The sequence below is a fragment of the Frieseomelitta varia genome, unplaced genomic scaffold, assembly GCF_011392965.1.
Source record: "Frieseomelitta varia isolate USP_RPSP 00005682 unplaced genomic scaffold, Fvar_1.2 scaffold_996, whole genome shotgun sequence".
Taxonomy (NCBI): domain Eukaryota; kingdom Metazoa; phylum Arthropoda; class Insecta; order Hymenoptera; family Apidae; genus Frieseomelitta; species Frieseomelitta varia.
This window is the reverse complement of record NW_025110807.1, coordinates 1-17865: the sequence shown is the minus strand read 5'-3', so window position 1 is coordinate 17865 and position 17865 is coordinate 1. Positions and strand designations below refer to the sequence as shown.

General features: G+C 36.9%; 1 protein-coding gene across 1 annotated transcript; it reads right to left on the bottom strand.

The window, feature by feature from the left end:
- Positions 1–13228: 13228 nt before the first annotated feature.
- LOC122538419 (TIP41-like protein) lies at positions 13229–15314 on the bottom strand. The gene is made up of 6 exons (XM_043672466.1): positions 15121–15314; positions 14527–14708; positions 14282–14461; positions 13976–14198; positions 13738–13896; positions 13229–13460 (listed from the first exon to the last, which is right to left on the bottom strand). The coding sequence occupies exons 2-6, from the start codon at positions 14703–14705 to the stop codon at positions 13269–13271; spliced, it is 933 nt and encodes a 310-aa protein (XP_043528401.1). The 5' UTR covers positions 14706–14708; positions 15121–15314; the 3' UTR covers positions 13229–13268.
- Positions 15315–17865: the final 2551 nt, after the last annotated feature.

Sequence of the window (17865 nt, the reverse complement as noted above, 5' to 3'; positions counted from 1 at the left end):
GGGGGGGGGGGGGGGGGGGGGAAATTATATACGGAGTACATACGTATACGGTATTTGTTATACACGTAAGTTCTCGGCCGTCATTACCCATTTTTGTCTTCATTTCTTTTTTAATCTTCTTCTGTTTTATTCTCAGTATTATCTAGTCGTGCGAGTTCAATTAAATATTGTCACGCGAGGAAACGGGAGATAACAAAGCGATAAACGTGCGCGAGATGATGTGCCAGGTGTTGCTCTGCTCTTTCATGCACACGCGAGCTCGGATATCGGACGAAGAAAAATTCGGGTATTTTTCTTTTCTTTTTCACTGTAACAAACACTGGTTTAACGTGTATATATACAGGGTGTTTCGTAAGTTGTGGGACCCACTTCGGGAGCTGATTGTACGCCTGAAAATAATGAAAAAGAGTCACATAAATATATGTCCTATCTGTCTTCGTTTATGAGGTATAATAAATTTTCTGTTTTAATTACTTTTACAAAAGATTGCATTTGAAGACAAACCTGCACGCGTCTTGTCATTGATCTGGTTACTCTATCATTCCTGGTGTTTCTCGAATTTGTCGGAAGCCTTGCTCTGTTCCATTTCGTAGTATTTCATCATTTTCAATCGATGTTGCGTATAGATTATAATAATAGATTATAAATGTCCCCACAAATGAAAATCTAATGGATTGAAATCCGGAGAACGAGCAGACCATGCAATAGGACCTCCACGACCAATCCATTTATTTGCAAAGCGTTGATTTAAAAATTAGCCTAACCTCGGCTCCATCATGCATAAACCGCATACGAAGTCTAATATCGACTGGAACTTCCTCTATTATATTTCGTGTAAACGCTTGCTCAAAAGATCAACGTTGTACTTTGTGCCTGTTAGTTTCCCATCAAGAGAAAAAGGTCCAATTAAAAATTTATCAATTATTCCTGCCCATACGTTTAAACTAAACTGGTGTTGATGTCTTGAATGGACAGTAACATGTGTGTTTTTCTTCATCCCAATTATGATTATTATGAAAATTGAACGTACCATCCCTGGTGAAACTAGCTTACTAGAGTTTGCTCTGTTTATAAAATTCATATCTCATAAACGAAGACAGAAAGGATATTTATATGACTTTTTTTTCATTATTTTTAGGCGTACAATCAGCTCCCGAAGTGAGTGCCACAAATTACGAAACACCCTGTATATGTACATGTATTATCGGTATAACTCTTATATATAATATAATACAATCCTTGTACATAAGGATAATCGCTTTGCTCGTTAGTTCGACTCGACTTCAACATTTTGAAGCAACGAACACCTTCGAGACTCGCCGATATCGCGGAGAATCGAGAGCCGGCCGCGTTGCAGTCCGGAGCGGCGTTTAATTGCACGGTAACAGCGCTTCCCACGCGGACGGAATTCACCGAACTAAGGTGTGTTAACTTTCCATTCTTGCTCGAGCGGCTTGATCGTCGAAGAATGTACGTACACGCTGTCGACGTTCAATGGGACACCATCATCCTTCCAGTCGCCATTCGATCCATTCCTCCGTCGATAATCGTTCGAAACCAGCCAACACCAGTCGAGTGTCGTCTTATCATCGATGTTGCGAGATTCATGAGATCGAGCTTGCTAATTTGTTTGTAAGAAAAGATTAACGACGACGAGAAGAAATCAGGTGTCGGTGGTTCGTAAAGTACAAGGTGGGAGAGGTAAGGGAAGAGAGCGAGTACTCGGCGAAATCGATTTTTCTCCCGATTGCTCATGCTAACTTCGAGCGAGAGGAAATCGAGAAGTCGTCCCGTTTCACTTCGGAGTTTGTTTCGCTCTTGATACTAACTTTTCACACCCGTTGATCGGGACGAGTCTCTCACGAGTCGAGAAAACGACTGGCGTGACGCTGGTTTGACGCGATGACTGTAGAAATGATGAAAGATGCAACGAGATCGTTGGAGAACCGCGACGTCGAGTTTATGGGAAACATTTTTCTAGAAACCTCGGTTTAGTTTCCTTTGACTTTTCGACGACGAGTAATTCTTTTCATCGAATCTGACGCACGGAGTGTTCGTTGAAACTCGATTTGAACGATTGACATCGAGGACCTGGGGCGGAAAAGATCGACAAAACTGTTGATTAGGAAGTATCGTACGTTGCTCACGTGCGTTTTGTATATGCTTGTAATCATTACTTGTCATATTACGTGATTAATTTAGAAATTCGTCTGTCGTTCTTCGCGACATTGTTTGTCAAATGCAGAGGCTGTCACACAAGTATATCTGATCTTTCTATCTTGCCTCGTTTCTGGTTTCTCTTTTTTTTCTGTCGGTTTCGCTGCGTCGTACTTAGCTCTCGAAATATTGACAATGCTTCCAGAGTTATTCGAGAAGAAGAAACCTTGAAATTATCTTGACGCGGCAAAACAAAAGCTTGAGAAACCGGCGTAATAAAAGTGAAGAGAGATGAAATTTGCAACAGTGCTGTACACGTTTATTATTGTTCGATGAAAAAAAAAAAAAACGATCGAGACAGAGACGAGAACACGACGCACCAGCCGTGTTGCAAGATCAGGACCAATGTCGTTCGAGGAAAAGAAGAGATCGAGGTGAGAAGAGAAAAGGGAGAGCAACAGATGAACCGAGGTGATCAGTATCTCATACGGTGAACAAGGATTCTCTCGTCGCATCAGGATTGTGGTCGTGTGGTCTTGCGAAGCCTCGATCCTTCAGGACATTGTAATCGCGGACATAGCGATTAACATCGACGTATATACGACGTATATACATCTCACGTATACGAACGTACGACAATGTTGAGGGAAAAAAATACAAAAAAAAAAAAGAAGAAAAAATTCGAGAAACGTATACCAATTTGGTGTATCAATTTTTTTCGCTCTTTCTCTCCCCTCTCTCCCCCTCGTCGATGCAAATTCGCCTCAAATCGAATCTTTTTATCATTGATATATGTCATATGTTATACATTGCAATGGCCAACAAGGCAAAGAAAAATAATTGAAGGAAACGGAAAGAACAATTATCCAATTTATTTCCGAATTCCGAATGCGAATTCGTTACGTCCATACTAAGAATGCGTTGACGCGCGCACGTTGTTATCTAATTGTTAGTAGATTTAAGTTTATACCCGCAATTGTTAATAAAGTTGGTAAGCAAATGCCCTTTTATTTTCAATTTTTCATTTTTCTCTTCCTCGCGCGAGTCTCGTACTTCTCGTTATTATTATTTTCTCATCCTTTGTGCACTTGGCTAACCAACAATAAGTAAAAGAGTATGCGAATCACAATGCATCGGACGGTCTAAGGTTTTCCAGATATTACGAACTATCACTCGTGTGCCCGATTTGATAGATTTCTAGCGGCAGTGGGTGGCCCTGAATACGTAAATTTAAATTTAGAGCCAGAGCAAAAAGATTCTACGGTCAAAGGTAAGACGTTAGTTATCCTGTTATATTATATTGCGAACTTACAGCACGTAAAGGGCTGCTCCATGCGCTTTCAGTTTTATAATTAAATTCTTCGACGCTATCACGAGGATGGACCATGAATGGAGAACGAGCGGTTACATGCTAAAAATTTTACGCTTCGGCAGCGAGAATAAAAAGAGAACTACGTTCGCTGCCATCTGTTTCGCTTGTTTCCTGACCGATTCGTGACAGTTTGAGTTAATCAAGAAGAAGAAGAAGAAGAAGTAGAAGAAGAAGAAGATGATGACGCCATTGAGGGGCTACGGAAGGGAAAGTTGGGAGGCGAAGAGGGAGGAGGGTCTGACGAGTCGAAAATAAGAAGAGAGCAAAGTGGCAGGCTGGCTGGTCCAGTGTTGTCACGTGACCGGAAGTGGCCTCTTCCCCACCCTTCAACTCCACCTTCGATGTCGAGACCTGTACGCGATCTCCCCGTCCGCCCTCCCCCCTTCCTTCGACTTCATCCGGTTAGCGATGGGCATTAAATTCCGTTCGTTGCAGGTTTTCGAAACGGATTCGGCCGCGCGAAGAATAAATAACACGGATAATTGTTTCGCTTTAACTTGTCGGTAATGAATGAGCGGCGTGTCGCCAATAAATTCGCAAGTGACGAGAGCAATAATAGAGCACCGATAGGATTACAAATGCATTTCTCGGAATATTAATTAGACCGTTTACAAACGCTGGGAGAGCGCCGCGTTATCGCGCAAGATGTCTCGAACTCGCGCGTGCAGTATTAAATTAGTTAAGGGCGATATTCCGTACTCGAACGCTGTTTCTTCGATACTACGACGGGGGGAGTTTCAAGGATTCTCTTCGTACTTCTTTCGTTGCTATCCCTTCGATCTTGATTCTACGAGTTCGTAAAGTTTGTGACATTAAGTGTACACATTTTCGTATCATTTAGTAATTTCAATGTGATTTTTGTATGATTACAACGATTTGATATTGCGAAAATGGAATGTAACTTGACGAAGAGAACGATGGTATTTTCAATTGTATTATATATATATTTGTATTTATATTATGTACAGGGTGTTTCGTAACTTGTGGGACCCACTTCGGGAGCTGATTGTATGCCTGAAAATAATGAAAAAGAGTCACATAAATATATGTCCTATCTGTCTTCGTTTATGAGGTATAATAAATTTTCTGTTTTAATTACTTTAATTACAAAAGATTGCATTTGAAGACAAACCTGCACGCGTCTTGTCATTGATCTGGTTATTCTCTCTATCATTCCTGGTGTTTCTCGAATTTGTCGAAAGCCTTGCTCTGTTCCATTTCGTAGTATTTCATCATTTTCAATCGATGTTGCGTATACAATAGATTATAAATGTCCCCACAAAATGAAAATCTAATGGATTGAAATCCGGAGAACGAGCAGGCCATGCAAGAGGATCTCCACGACCAATCCATTTATTTGCAAAGTGTTGATTTAAAAATTAGCCTAACCACTCGGCTCCATCATGCATAAACCGCATACGAAGTTTAATATCGACTGGAACTTCCTCTAATATTTCGTGTAAACGCTTGCTCAAAAGATCAACGTTGTACAACGTTGTGCCTGTTAGTTTCCCATCAAGAGAAAAAGGTTCAATTAAAAATTTACCAATTATTCCTGCCCATAAGTTTAAACTAAACTGTTGATGTCTTATAACATACGAGTTTTCTTCATCCCAATTATGATTATTATAAAAATTGAATATACCATCCCTGAAGTAGAACCAGCTTACTATCAGTGAAAAGTATGGTAGATACAAAACTCTCTTCGCGTTCACACATTTGCAGGAACCAAGTACAAAAAATGAAAGATATCAAGTAAGTATTACTTGTAAACAGTAGTGCGAATTCTCGCTTAGAATTACGAACTATTGCCGTCTATGGAAAGAGAGGCCGGACAGAGAGTTTGCTCTGTTTATAAAATTCGTTATATCTTACAAACGAAGACAGATCATTACTTTTAGGCGTACAATCAGCTCCCGAAGTGGGTGCCACAAGTTACGAAACACCCTGTATATATATATTATTTTATTATATTATATATATTTTTGCAAATATGACGCTATATAATATCATCAGGCGAACTGCTGCTTGGAATCTTAGAATTGACGACATCCGACAAACATCTGACAACAGTGATCGAAATTTGTAGCGTCGACTTCACCAAGTCCCACCTTCGAGATTCGATTCGTGTGCATTTCCTCAGGCTGTGATGTTCAACATTCTGATCGAGGCAACGTTTCGACCGACGTTCGAACGCGATGGAAGTTTTGTCAACGGTACGAAGCGATTCGGAACGCGCGCTGAGTCCATCGCTATCTCCGGTTACTTATGCCCTTCCCTCTCCGCACGAACGAACGCATCAACGAGAGGGAAGATTGGCCTGGGCTTCGCTTTTGCCTCGCTTTGCCTTACCTTGACAACTCGTTCAACCACATTCGAAGAAGTCGAAGCTACCGGAGACGTCCTTTAACCCCCTTCCCCCTCCGCCCCACCTCACGAAAACTAGTTTCATCCTTTGGTACATATTGTATTAAGGATAAGCACGTATATATACGCGTACGTGACACGATAATTTCATAGTAAACTGGCTGGCTCGACGATATTGTACGGATACGTGGTGTTTATCACGTTGCTTTATGTAAGGTGCAACACACCGAGAGAGAGAGAGAGAGAGAGAAAGAGTGAGCTTCCAATTCTACCGATGGCAGAGGTAGTTATCTATCTGGTGTATGTCCGATTCCCGATGATAACATAATCGTCAATGGAAGAACGTTAAATGGTAGCAGGAAATTGGGGGAGGGGGGCGATAAAATCTGTTCGTCGATATGATACAGCGAAACAAACGGAATACAGCTTGTTAGCAGGACGTGGTAGCTCGTTCGCGGTAATGTAATTTTAAATGATAAGAGGTTTACCTATGTTTCGATTGCAGTGGATGCGTGTTTTGACGAACTTCCAACGGGCATGTCAAAATAATTAAATAGGATAAGGGGGGAGGGAATGCCACGGAGAAATTGTTTGTATAATTCTGTTTTCTTGATAGAAAAATTCGCAAGTGACCACGAATTAGCTCTGTGGGGGAAATGTGTGGATCACGAAGCTTATCTTGTGGGATAGAAAAAGTTCAGAGGACAAATTTCTTTCCTTTCCGTTGGAACTTTATGAGCAACGAAATTTATTTTTATGAGAAGTTTATAAGGGACTGCATTCCCTTATTCTAAAAGTACAAAGGAATCATTAGGAACGTGAGGAAAGGAAACAGTGTGTAAAACATGGGATATAGAGTGTAATACAGGGAACGTCGGGGACAGCATGTGGTAAACGTTTTGCAGACTAAAGGAAATGGGATGGGGAATATAAGAATGGAATGGTAAATTAGTAGAATGTGAGATTTCGCTTATAAGATATTAAGAGAGATACAGTGACTCTTATTAATATTCGGACATCGTGCCATTTAAAATATTGTTGTGGAGTTCCATTGTTTATAACAGTAAGCTTTGGATTAATCTTTTAATAATATACTAGTACATTCATTATAGTTTGTAGTAACATAAATTTTACTTATTTATTGCACATACTTTCCTTTTTCGCTTATAAGATATTAAGAAAGAGACAGTGACTCTTATTAATATTCGGACATCGTGCCATTTAAAATATTGTTGTGGATTTCCATTATTTATAATAGTAAGTTTTGGATTAAATTTTTAATAATATACTAGAACATTCATTATAGTTTATAGTAACATAAATTTTATTTATTTATTGCACATACTTTTCCAATAATATCAAGCAATAAACTGAATTATGTCGAAATGTAGCGTGGCAAAAATATTGACATTTTAGGAACTATAATATTTGAACGTAAACAATAATTAATATTTTGTTGTAAGGGGTAGCCCTTAGCTTCAATTAGGCATATTTTCAGTAATTCTTTTTAAATAATTTAGCTGAATACTCTTCCATTCTTCGATTAAACCTCTCGATTTTTCCTGTCCAAAAACTCCCATACGTTCTCGATGTATAATAGGGAATGCGTGGCGATGTTAGCAATGAAAAATAGGGTAAAAGATGTCTGTCAGAGATACTAGAATACGGTATAAATGAAATGCGAGAACGTTGGTAATGGAATTTAGGATGAAGCTTAGGAATGAAATTTAGGACATCTGTTAGAAATACCGAATGTGGACAAGAGGTAGGAAATATGCGACATGGAATAAAAATATCAGCTGAGTGATAGTTGAATCAAGATTAGTGACGTGGAATATGGATCGAGGTATGATGAAAATGTTAGTGGTGAAAATTAGAGCAAAAGACGTCCATTAGAAATAACCGAAGAGATCGATCGTTCGTATGAAAGTCCAAGCAAATCTGAATCGTCGTACGATTATGCTCGATAGTTCTTCTCGCGCGTAACTCGGAAACGTTGCCAGAGGAGGCAGAGGCGATCGAACGGGCGCTACTTGACGGGATGGAAGAATCAAATAGAAGCGACCATTGTACGCGCGCGTTCGAAGCGCATCGTCCCGGAAACAGCAAAAATCCGTGCAAATAATGCGGCCGGGAAAAGTATCGAGACTGATAGAGAGGTGTTCGCGGAATGCTCGCGATATTCCGAGAACCGTGTGATATTTCTAGTGTCGTTCTACGAACGTCATATTGTTCGTGCATGTGGTAGGTGGCAACGGAGGATCGAACGAGCTATTGCAGCCCGCGTTCACGCGCGCCAATCGCCGATAAACTTTTTCACGAAAAAGCGAGCCGAACCAAGAGGGAAAGAGAAAGAGAAAAAGAGAGAGAGAGAGAGTTTCGAGAAATTCTGAACGACTCGAACGAACTCACGTGGTATCTGAACCAGTCGGACGCTTTTACGGTCGATCAGGTTTATCGGGCGGGGGAATTAAAAGCGAAGCATCCGGCGACGAAACGAAGAGAGGGAAACAACGCTGGAGCTGCAAACGCGGACGATTTTATAAGGAATCCGCCGTAAGAGTTTATTATCGTGTCAGGATAGTGGAAGCGCCAAGGTCACGAGAAGAGAGAGAGAGAGAGAGAGAGAGAGAAGGAGGGAAGAAGAAAGAACCGATCTACGACCCAGTCGGTTACACAAATATGATTTATGATTTGAAGGCAGATTAATACTGTACCGATACGAAATTTATTAGCATCAGAGAGAGAGAGAGAGAGAGATAAAGTGACCAGGGAGGTCACGGAACGTTATCCGCGATCGAGTTGAAAGGAAGCGTATATTTAAAACGATCGACATATTTCATCCCCCCCCCCCCCGCCTCCACCAAAAAAAACGTGTCTCAATAAAGATAAAATTCATAAAGTCTTCGTTTGATTAAGATTACGAAGGATAGAAAAAAAATCCGCAAGTCGCAATCGTCTCTGTTTATCGAATTTTATCGATACGTCGCGAAGAGATATCAAAGGCACGATATATATGCTGGAGGAAGCGCACGCAGATTTCAAATGCAGCATTTGGTGCGTTGGCATCCGCCGAAGTACCTGAACACTGTGCGGACGTTTCCTTTTCGTTCACGCAGCTCCGATCGAATCGTACAGACGGAGAGAAACGAAGTTTTTCTTTTTTTTTTTTTTTCTCTCCCTCGATACGACGCGATAAATACGATAGCAGCGTGCGGTTAGTGAGGTTAGCGTGATGTTTTCGCGACAGGGCGTGCGAGTGTTCTATATTAAACTCAGCGAACGCGGGTAGGCCGATTGCGAAACGGACGGCTGATATTTTCGTTACATCGCACGAGTAACTGCTTCCGGCCGAGCATGTCCTCCCTCTTTCTTTCTCTCTCTCTCTCTCTCTCTCTCTCTCTCTCTCTCTCTCTCTCTCTTGGTCGCTCTCTCCACGGCCGGCGTCCTTCCACTCGCATCCTGCTTTTCTACTCACTCACCCGCTGGTAAACTATTTTTCTCTCTTTGCTCGCTAGCTCCCTTATTCGCCAGCTCGCTCTCCTCTCTCGTTCTCTCTGTTTCTTTCTTTTTCTCGCTTCGTGTTGCTCTTTCCTCTCTCTTGCTCTTCACTCTCTTCTTCTCTTTCTCCTCTGCCTCTCCTTTTCCTTCTCTTTCTCTTACTCTTTCTTCGTTCTTGCGCGCGCGAAAGATCGGGCAGACGCCCGTGCTTCAGCCGGCCGGAAACACCTACGCATCATGGCAGTGTGCGAGATAGCGATGCTCAGCGATGGGAACGAACACCTCGCGAAACTTCCTCTTGCGTCCTGTTAATAGAGGAAAAGTTTCCGTTCAAAAATAGGGCTTGTATCGTGTATAAAAACGACTTGTACGTTAAATTTTTGACAATTATTGACAAGTATTGAAATTAAACGTGCTATAGCTCTCTCCCTCTCTCTCTTTTCTAGAGAAATTTTTCTTTTAATCCTTTTATTCCCTAGTTTAATAACTTTTTAGCAACGTTGATTCTATAATAGTTTGCACCGTTGCAATCCAGACAGTACATTCGAAATCTTATGACAGAATGTAAATGTAAATTGTAAATTTAGTTGTATTTATTTACATATTATAATTATGTCTATTTTCTGTCAATTTTCAATAGCAAAGGAAATATCAGGTATCACACATTTTGCAAATAAGACCATTATCAATTTATTAAACATATAATATTTATTGTTGACATACTGCCAATCATTTTAAACTGAACAAATATCTTATAAAGGTATTAAAGTTCATTTATAATTTCCTATTTATTTTAAACGTATCAGGAAATGTTGCAAAACTTCAAATCTTGTTCACAGAGATTCTTGTCGTGTTTCGAGTACATTGCTAATCTGTGAAATAGCGACATGATCTATTCAGGATCTTTTCTTTGAAAAGAATTCAAGAATTCAACGTAAAAATATTGTTCCGATGTGTAGTGCTAATTATTTGCAATCCTGTTCACAGTAATATAATATTGATATTTGTGAGCTAATAGTAGCGCGATATTGAATTTGTAATAAATGCTGTAATGAGCACCGCAAACGGATGTTGGTTCGTCGTTAATGAGAAGTAGACAAGCTACATAGATAGAAGGAGAGTATGAGAGCTCGCTTCCGTTCTCGGTAATTTTGTCAGTAATGGGTATAACAAGAAGAAAAAACAAACGTTATCTTATATAATTTGTTAACACAAGTAGCAGACACAATTTATATATATATATATATATATATATATATATATATATATATATATATATATATGCGAACATTCTAAAATTAAGTTTCATATTGAAAAGAAAATAAATGAATAAACGAGTATCGAACACTAATGATTGAAATAATTACAAAAAAAAAAATTTAGTGTATAAATGAAGATGAAGTTAAAAATGAAATAATAATTTTATTTAAATTGTACATTACTTATTTTACGTTAGATATAAGAGTTATTGATTTAAAAAAATCTCTTCGCTGTCGCCAAACCTTGTCTTGGTTTTCTTCTTTAATTGTCACAAAGCTCAATAGTTTTTGCATAAGTTTCTTTACAGGCACAGATACGATGTCACAATGTTGGTCGATCGACGATTGATTCGCTTCGCTTTTCCTTCTCTTACTTTTTCATTTCGATAAATTAACCAAGAAAGGCAGTTTTCTTGCCACTATAATATCTGTCCGTACATCCTTGTCGTGTTTAGAAATTTTAATGTTCCTTTCAATCAATAGAGATTCGATATCAAAGAAATTTATACATCTTTTTCCTTATTATATACTTTGATATACAAAATTTCGCAATTAAAACTTTAAAGTGTTTTGAATTTTTCGCGGGCCGAAAGATTAACCATGGCGCCATCTACGCCACTTGCCGAGCTGGAAGGGAGATGATATTTTTATTTCTAATGTTTTAGATAGAAATTGAAGGGATACAAAGTGTATGACTCTTTTACTTACATAAAGATGAACTGATCAAATATATTTCAAAATTATGGGATCCACCATAATAAATTTTTTTCAAATTAACCTATAGGAAACTTCCAATGAATAGGATCTTATCGTAGCGTTTGCTTGATTTCTACGATATCGTATATCGTGTATCAGTACTGAAATGTTTATTAAAACATGCATGTGAAATGCTACAGATACAAATTGCTGATTTTTTTAAAAACAATCCATTTGATTGAAAGTCGTTCATGTTATCTGAAAACGAGAAACATGTTTCAAAGAAAGTATAATTTATGTTTTTGTAACAATATTAGACTTCTGTTTTATATTCAACTTATAGAAAATGAAAAAGAAATGTGGTGTCTGCTGTATAATTTACAAAAAATGTGAATGCTGTTCTGCATGAAATGAGACGTTATTGCTTATCGAAGTAAGCTTGCCTCCGCGAAGAATGGAACGCGGGGGATTCGAGGAATGCGAGGTGCGTGTAACAGGCGTGACCTTCCCAAGGTCAGACGGTGTGCAAAGGAACAATGCACGCGGGACTTCAGCCGTGGTAGTCTACTGCGATACAATACGACTGGTAACAGCAATTACGGTTTCAACCGAAGAAAACACTGTGTGCCTGTTCCTTTGATCATTCAGCTATTCATAAATGCAAACATTGCTGATGTTGATTGTTACTATCATTCACTAATACTAAAAATGTTCAATTAATGCAAATTACACATTTTCACGACAATAAAATAACAATTTTTTAATAAAATAATTTAAATATAAAAAATATTTGTAGTTTTATACTAAAACATTATGAATGTTCTCATATCTCTTCTAGTTATTTTATTTATAATGATACACAGTGCATAAGTGTTAATTCCATGTATGTAAATATGAGTTTAGTAAAAGATTTAAGTTGCGTATGTTTATTTGATTATAAACTAATGTTCAAGGTTTTAGTTTCTATTTACTTTCATTTTATTTACATTTATAATGTTTAACAAAAATTTAGATAATTAATTTTTTCACTTCAGTCTGCTTTATACTCTATCTTTTCAAATTAATGCTTGTAGTTGTTCGATTTTGAAATTCAATCAGCGCTGAAATTATAATTTTAAAATTGACCTAACAGCGCACCCTAGTGCCGAACGTCGAAATTCAATTTAGCTGAAAATAAAGAATCTTTCGAATGTTTTTCTATTGGTAACAAACTTCTTCCTGCCAGATTTTTTATTTCAACACGTGTGTTATGCCTAATATAATAAAATAAAAACTTTACATGGTGTATGGTTTGTCTAAATTTTTGTTAAAACTTTGATATAAAAGTATCATACAAATATTATATTTATTAGGTATAAATGCATTTTAAACATACAGTAAGCAATATCAAATATTAAACAATAAGACATGTAATAGATACAGTATATTTGATTTTATGCCTAGAAAAAAACAAAGACAAGATATTTGAAAATTTATTTAATGCAAAACTAAATTTTTTTTATAAATAAAGTTATTTGTATAAGTACAATTGTTCGAAGATATGATAAAAATTTGAATGAATCAGTTTCTTCTTTCAAAACATAGAAATTAAAATGAATTTATTAATGAATTTTTATATAAGAATGTGACATTTTCTATACAATTCTTAAATAATGAGGTAAAATAGAATTATTGTGATATTAGACATATGTATTATTGAAACATTGCTGTAGATGCATTATTCATATGTTGAACATTATATATCAAATTTAAAAATTGTGAATTATTAATTAAATAAAGATTTCACACAATGAAAGATTTCACGCTGATTTCTGTATTGTTATGTCATATTGAAAGTATAAGGATTTTCTTTTTTCAATAAATGCACGATTCTTGGTTATTTTAGACAGTAATATATTTATATATAACTGTAGATTTTAAGTAACAGAACTGTTTGTTTCACTTGTATTTGCACTAGCCTTATTATCAGTTACTACTTCATTGGATAATTCATCGTTCGTGATTGATTCTGTTTTATTTGACATCATTATCAGTTTATGATAGTAACATCTAGTTAAAGGCAAATATGATGCGATTTCGCTTGGTTCAACAAACAATGATGGTGGAGCCTAAAAGAAAGTAAAATGTTGGATTTGAATATTTATTTCGTTTATGCAAAAATTATATAACTGGAGAAATATGAACAGCAAACATATTTTATTAATAATGGCGGCTGTGAAAAGGATACAAAAAGTACATGTTATTTCATCGATACGGAGGTGATACGAATCTTAAAGGCATATCATAATCATTGATGTATTACAATATATTGCAATGGGTGGTTCTTTGTGAATAGTTATAATAACTTTATCGGATATTAAAAATATATATTAAATAATTTCTTACACGTATTTCTTCAACCTTGGCTTCTCTTGATGTGTACTCTCTCAATATGTAATCTTGACCAAATTCATGATATAATCGTGTATCATTTATCCTCAACATTACACCATCAATCCTCAGGAAGTATCGTAATAAAATGAAAAAGCTACTCGGCATAACACGCTATTAAAAATAATAACAGAGCAAACTTAGTTATATTTTGTCCTTTTAAAAATAAATGTATTCATATAAACTTACTTACAATTTTTACAGAACAAACTGCAATGCCATTGTCATGAAGTTCATCTTCAAACAATGTCAAATCATGGTAGAAAAGAATCTTTTCTCTTCTCTTTAATTTATCCACATCAATCCGTTCATTAGTTTCTTGAATCTCAAAATGAGATATTGACCCAGTATAAGTGGTGGTGAATGTCCAATCAAACGGTTTTACTTTTTCTTCTAAATATTCACTGCTTTCTGATCTGTAAAATGTATAGGTACATATATTATTACTATTGTTATTATTAAAAAATATATTGATAAACAAGAAAATATATATCTCTACCTGGATTCTTTCCAAGCCTCTGCGCACGCTAACTGAACATTAATTTTTCCATTTGATACAGTTTTCAAGGCATCTAATGCATTAAATTGTATGAATGCTCCATCCTGGTGTTTTAAAGTTAATATATTATTTGGGAATACCATATCTGGCATGTGTGGCAATTCTAAAGTGTGGCTGAAACTACAAAATTATTTATGTGATATATCTACCATAGTTTTATATATAATCAAAGTTATGTGATATACATGCAAAATTGGCAGGCATCAGCATCCTTATTGCCACAACCATTTTCACTTTTAGAACATTTAGAATGAAGTATATGCGACTGTGTGTATTTAATGTGCCATGGATGAAACACATGTTCTTCTTGATTAACAGGAAGTCTCAAAATGTCAATTCCACCATGAATCTTCACTGCAGTCATGATCTAAAATTATATATTAATAATACATCATATTACATTGATATAAATTTGAAAATTTACATAGTAACCATTTTAAAGAAATATTAGCTCATGTAATATAATGATAAATATTAATATTACATAATCTCATAGATACCTAGTGAAATAATAGATAATGCATTACTTAAATATTCAATATTACTTAAATATTCATTAAAAAATGAAATACAATAATTATATATATTGATTTAACAACCTAATACATTTTAATTAGAAATTTTTGCATTATTATTATATTATAATATAATATTAAATTCTATATATTTTATTATTTTTCTAATTGATACTTAATTTATTCTTATTTACCTAACTACCTGTCACATACTAATGTATTTTCTAACCTGTCACATAATAATAACACATAAGCCATACTCACAAAAATTATTTATTGATTCCAATTGTCAATACTGATCTTAAAAAACATCACGAATATTACTTCAACTAACTAACGATCGTTGCTATTTCTGTTTGAATATTTATCCTTTTTCGTTATTGCAAATTTCTTTTCAGTATGACAATAACAATACTTTCATACTACTTCGTTACCGACTGTACAGAGAGTGCATATTTTCTAGAGAAAGCGACCATGTACAATTCTACCATTGACTAATGAAACAATAGATTACACATGAAATCAGATTTTCTATAACAGAGTCTGACATACCAACCAGGAAAAAAATCACTAATTTTTTAAAGCTATCCTACAGCAAAGACGAAATATGACCAAATACATCGTCTATGATTAAAGCAACAATGAAGTGGAAAATTATATTAAATAAAACGTTACAAGCCCAGGCGAGGAATGTTGAAGAAATTAAAGAATCCTGGTAATTGATTTTGTATTTCAAAATAATGTTTTTGCAAAACAATATAAAGCTGAGAACTTCACAAAATAAAGTCCAATTCATATAATACAAAATTATATCAATTGATCAGTTAACAGGGCTGTAGGAAAACATACCAAATACTAATTCCTTGAAAAATAACTACTGAAAAAAAAATTCGAACTTCCAGTGAAGAATAACAATATTTGAGAGACTCCCACTAGAAACTATTTTGAAAGCACCATAAGGACAACATGAGAATCGAGGAAGTGGCACGACAATGCTCGCCGTTAAGCGGTTCTTCTGACAAAGAGGTTCTTCGGAAAATGTATAAACGGGAATACCGAGTGATTAATTATTTTTCGAAAAACATCTGAATCTGAAGAACCTCTTGACGGCCGGCATTATCGCCGCCACCTCCTCATACAAAATTAGAATTTTCAGCCAGATGTAACATCCTGTTCACGAGATATTAGCGCTTAAAAATTTTTCGAAAAACCTCTGTATCAGGAGAACCGTTTAAAGGCGGGCTTTGTCATGCCACCCCTTCGATGCTCATGTTCTCCTGATTCCAGGTTGGAATTTTCAGCCAGTTGTATCATCCTGTTCATGAGATATTACCGCTTAAAAATTTTTCGAAAAACCTCTGTATCAGGAGGACCGCTTAACGGCGGGCTTTGTCGTGCCACTTCTTCGAGGCTCATGTTCTCCTGATACCAAGTTGGAATTTTCATCCAGATGTACCTTCCTGTTCACGAGATATTACCGCTTCAATATTTTTCGAAAAACTTCTGTATCAGGAGAACCGCTTAACGGCGGGCTTTGTCATGCCACCACTCCGAAGCTCATGCTCTCCTGATACCAAATTAGAATTTTCAGCCAGAAGTAACATCCTGTTCACGATATATTACTGCTTAAATATTTTGTGAGAAAACTGTGTAACAGGAGAATCGCTGAACAGCGGGTCTCGTAGTGCCAGCTTTTCGGGGCTCATGCTTTGCTGATACAAAATTAAAATTTTCAGCCGTATGTAACATCCTATTCACGAGATATTACCGCTTAAATATTTTTTGAGAAACCTGTGTATCACGAGAACCGCAGAACAGCGGGTTTCGTCGTGCCACCTCTTCGAGGATCATGCTCTCCTGATACCGAATTAGAATTTTCAGCCAGATGTAACATCCTGTTCACGAGATATTACCGCTTAAATATTTTTTGAGAAACCTGTGTATCACGAGAACCGCAGAACAGCGGGTTTCGTCGTGCCACCTCTTCGAGGATCATGCTCTCCTGATACCAAATTAGAATTTTCAGCCAGATGTATTATCCTGTTCACGTGATATTACCACTTAAATATTTTTAGAAAAACCACTGTATCTGGAGAACCGCAATAACGGCGGGCTTTGTCGTGCCACCTCTTCGAGGCTCATGTTCACCTGATACAAAATTAGTAGTTTCAGCCAGATGTAACATCCTGTTCACGAGATATTACCACTTAAATATTTTTAGAAAAACCACTGTATCTGGAGGACCGCATAACGGCGGGCTTTGTCGTGCCACCTCTTCGAGGCTCATGTTCTCCTGATACAAAATTAGAATTTTCAGTCAGATGTAACATCCTATTCACGAGATATTACCGCTTAAATATTTTTTGAGAAACCTGTGTATCAGGAAAACCGCTGATCAGCGGGTTTCGTGGTGCCACCGTTTCGAGGATCACGTCTTCCTGATACCAAGTTAGAATTTTCAGCCAGATCAACCATCCTGTTCACAAGATATTACAGCTTAAACATTTTTCGAAAAACCTCGGTATCAGTAGAACCGCTTAACGGCGGGCTTTGTCGTGCCACCTCCTCGAGGCTCATGTTCTCCTGATAGCAAATTAGAATTTTCAGCCAGATGTAACATCATGTTCACGAGATATTACCGCTTAAATATTTCTCGAAAAACCTCTGTAACAGGAGAACCGCTTAACGGCGGGATATGTCGTGCCACCTCTTCGAGGCTCATGTTCTCCTGATACCAAACTAGAACTTTCGGTCAGATACAGAGGTCTTTCGAAAAATTTTTAAACCCTAATATCAAGTGAACAGGATTGCACATCTGGCAGAAAATAATAATTTGGTATCAGGAGAACATTAGCCTCGCAGAGGTGGCATGACGAAACTCTCCGGTCAGTGGTTCTCCTGATACAGAGGTTTTTCGGAAAATATTTTAGCGGCAATATCTCGTGAACAGGATGGTTCATCTGGCTGAAAATTCTAATTTGGTATCAGGAGAACATGATCCTCGAAGAG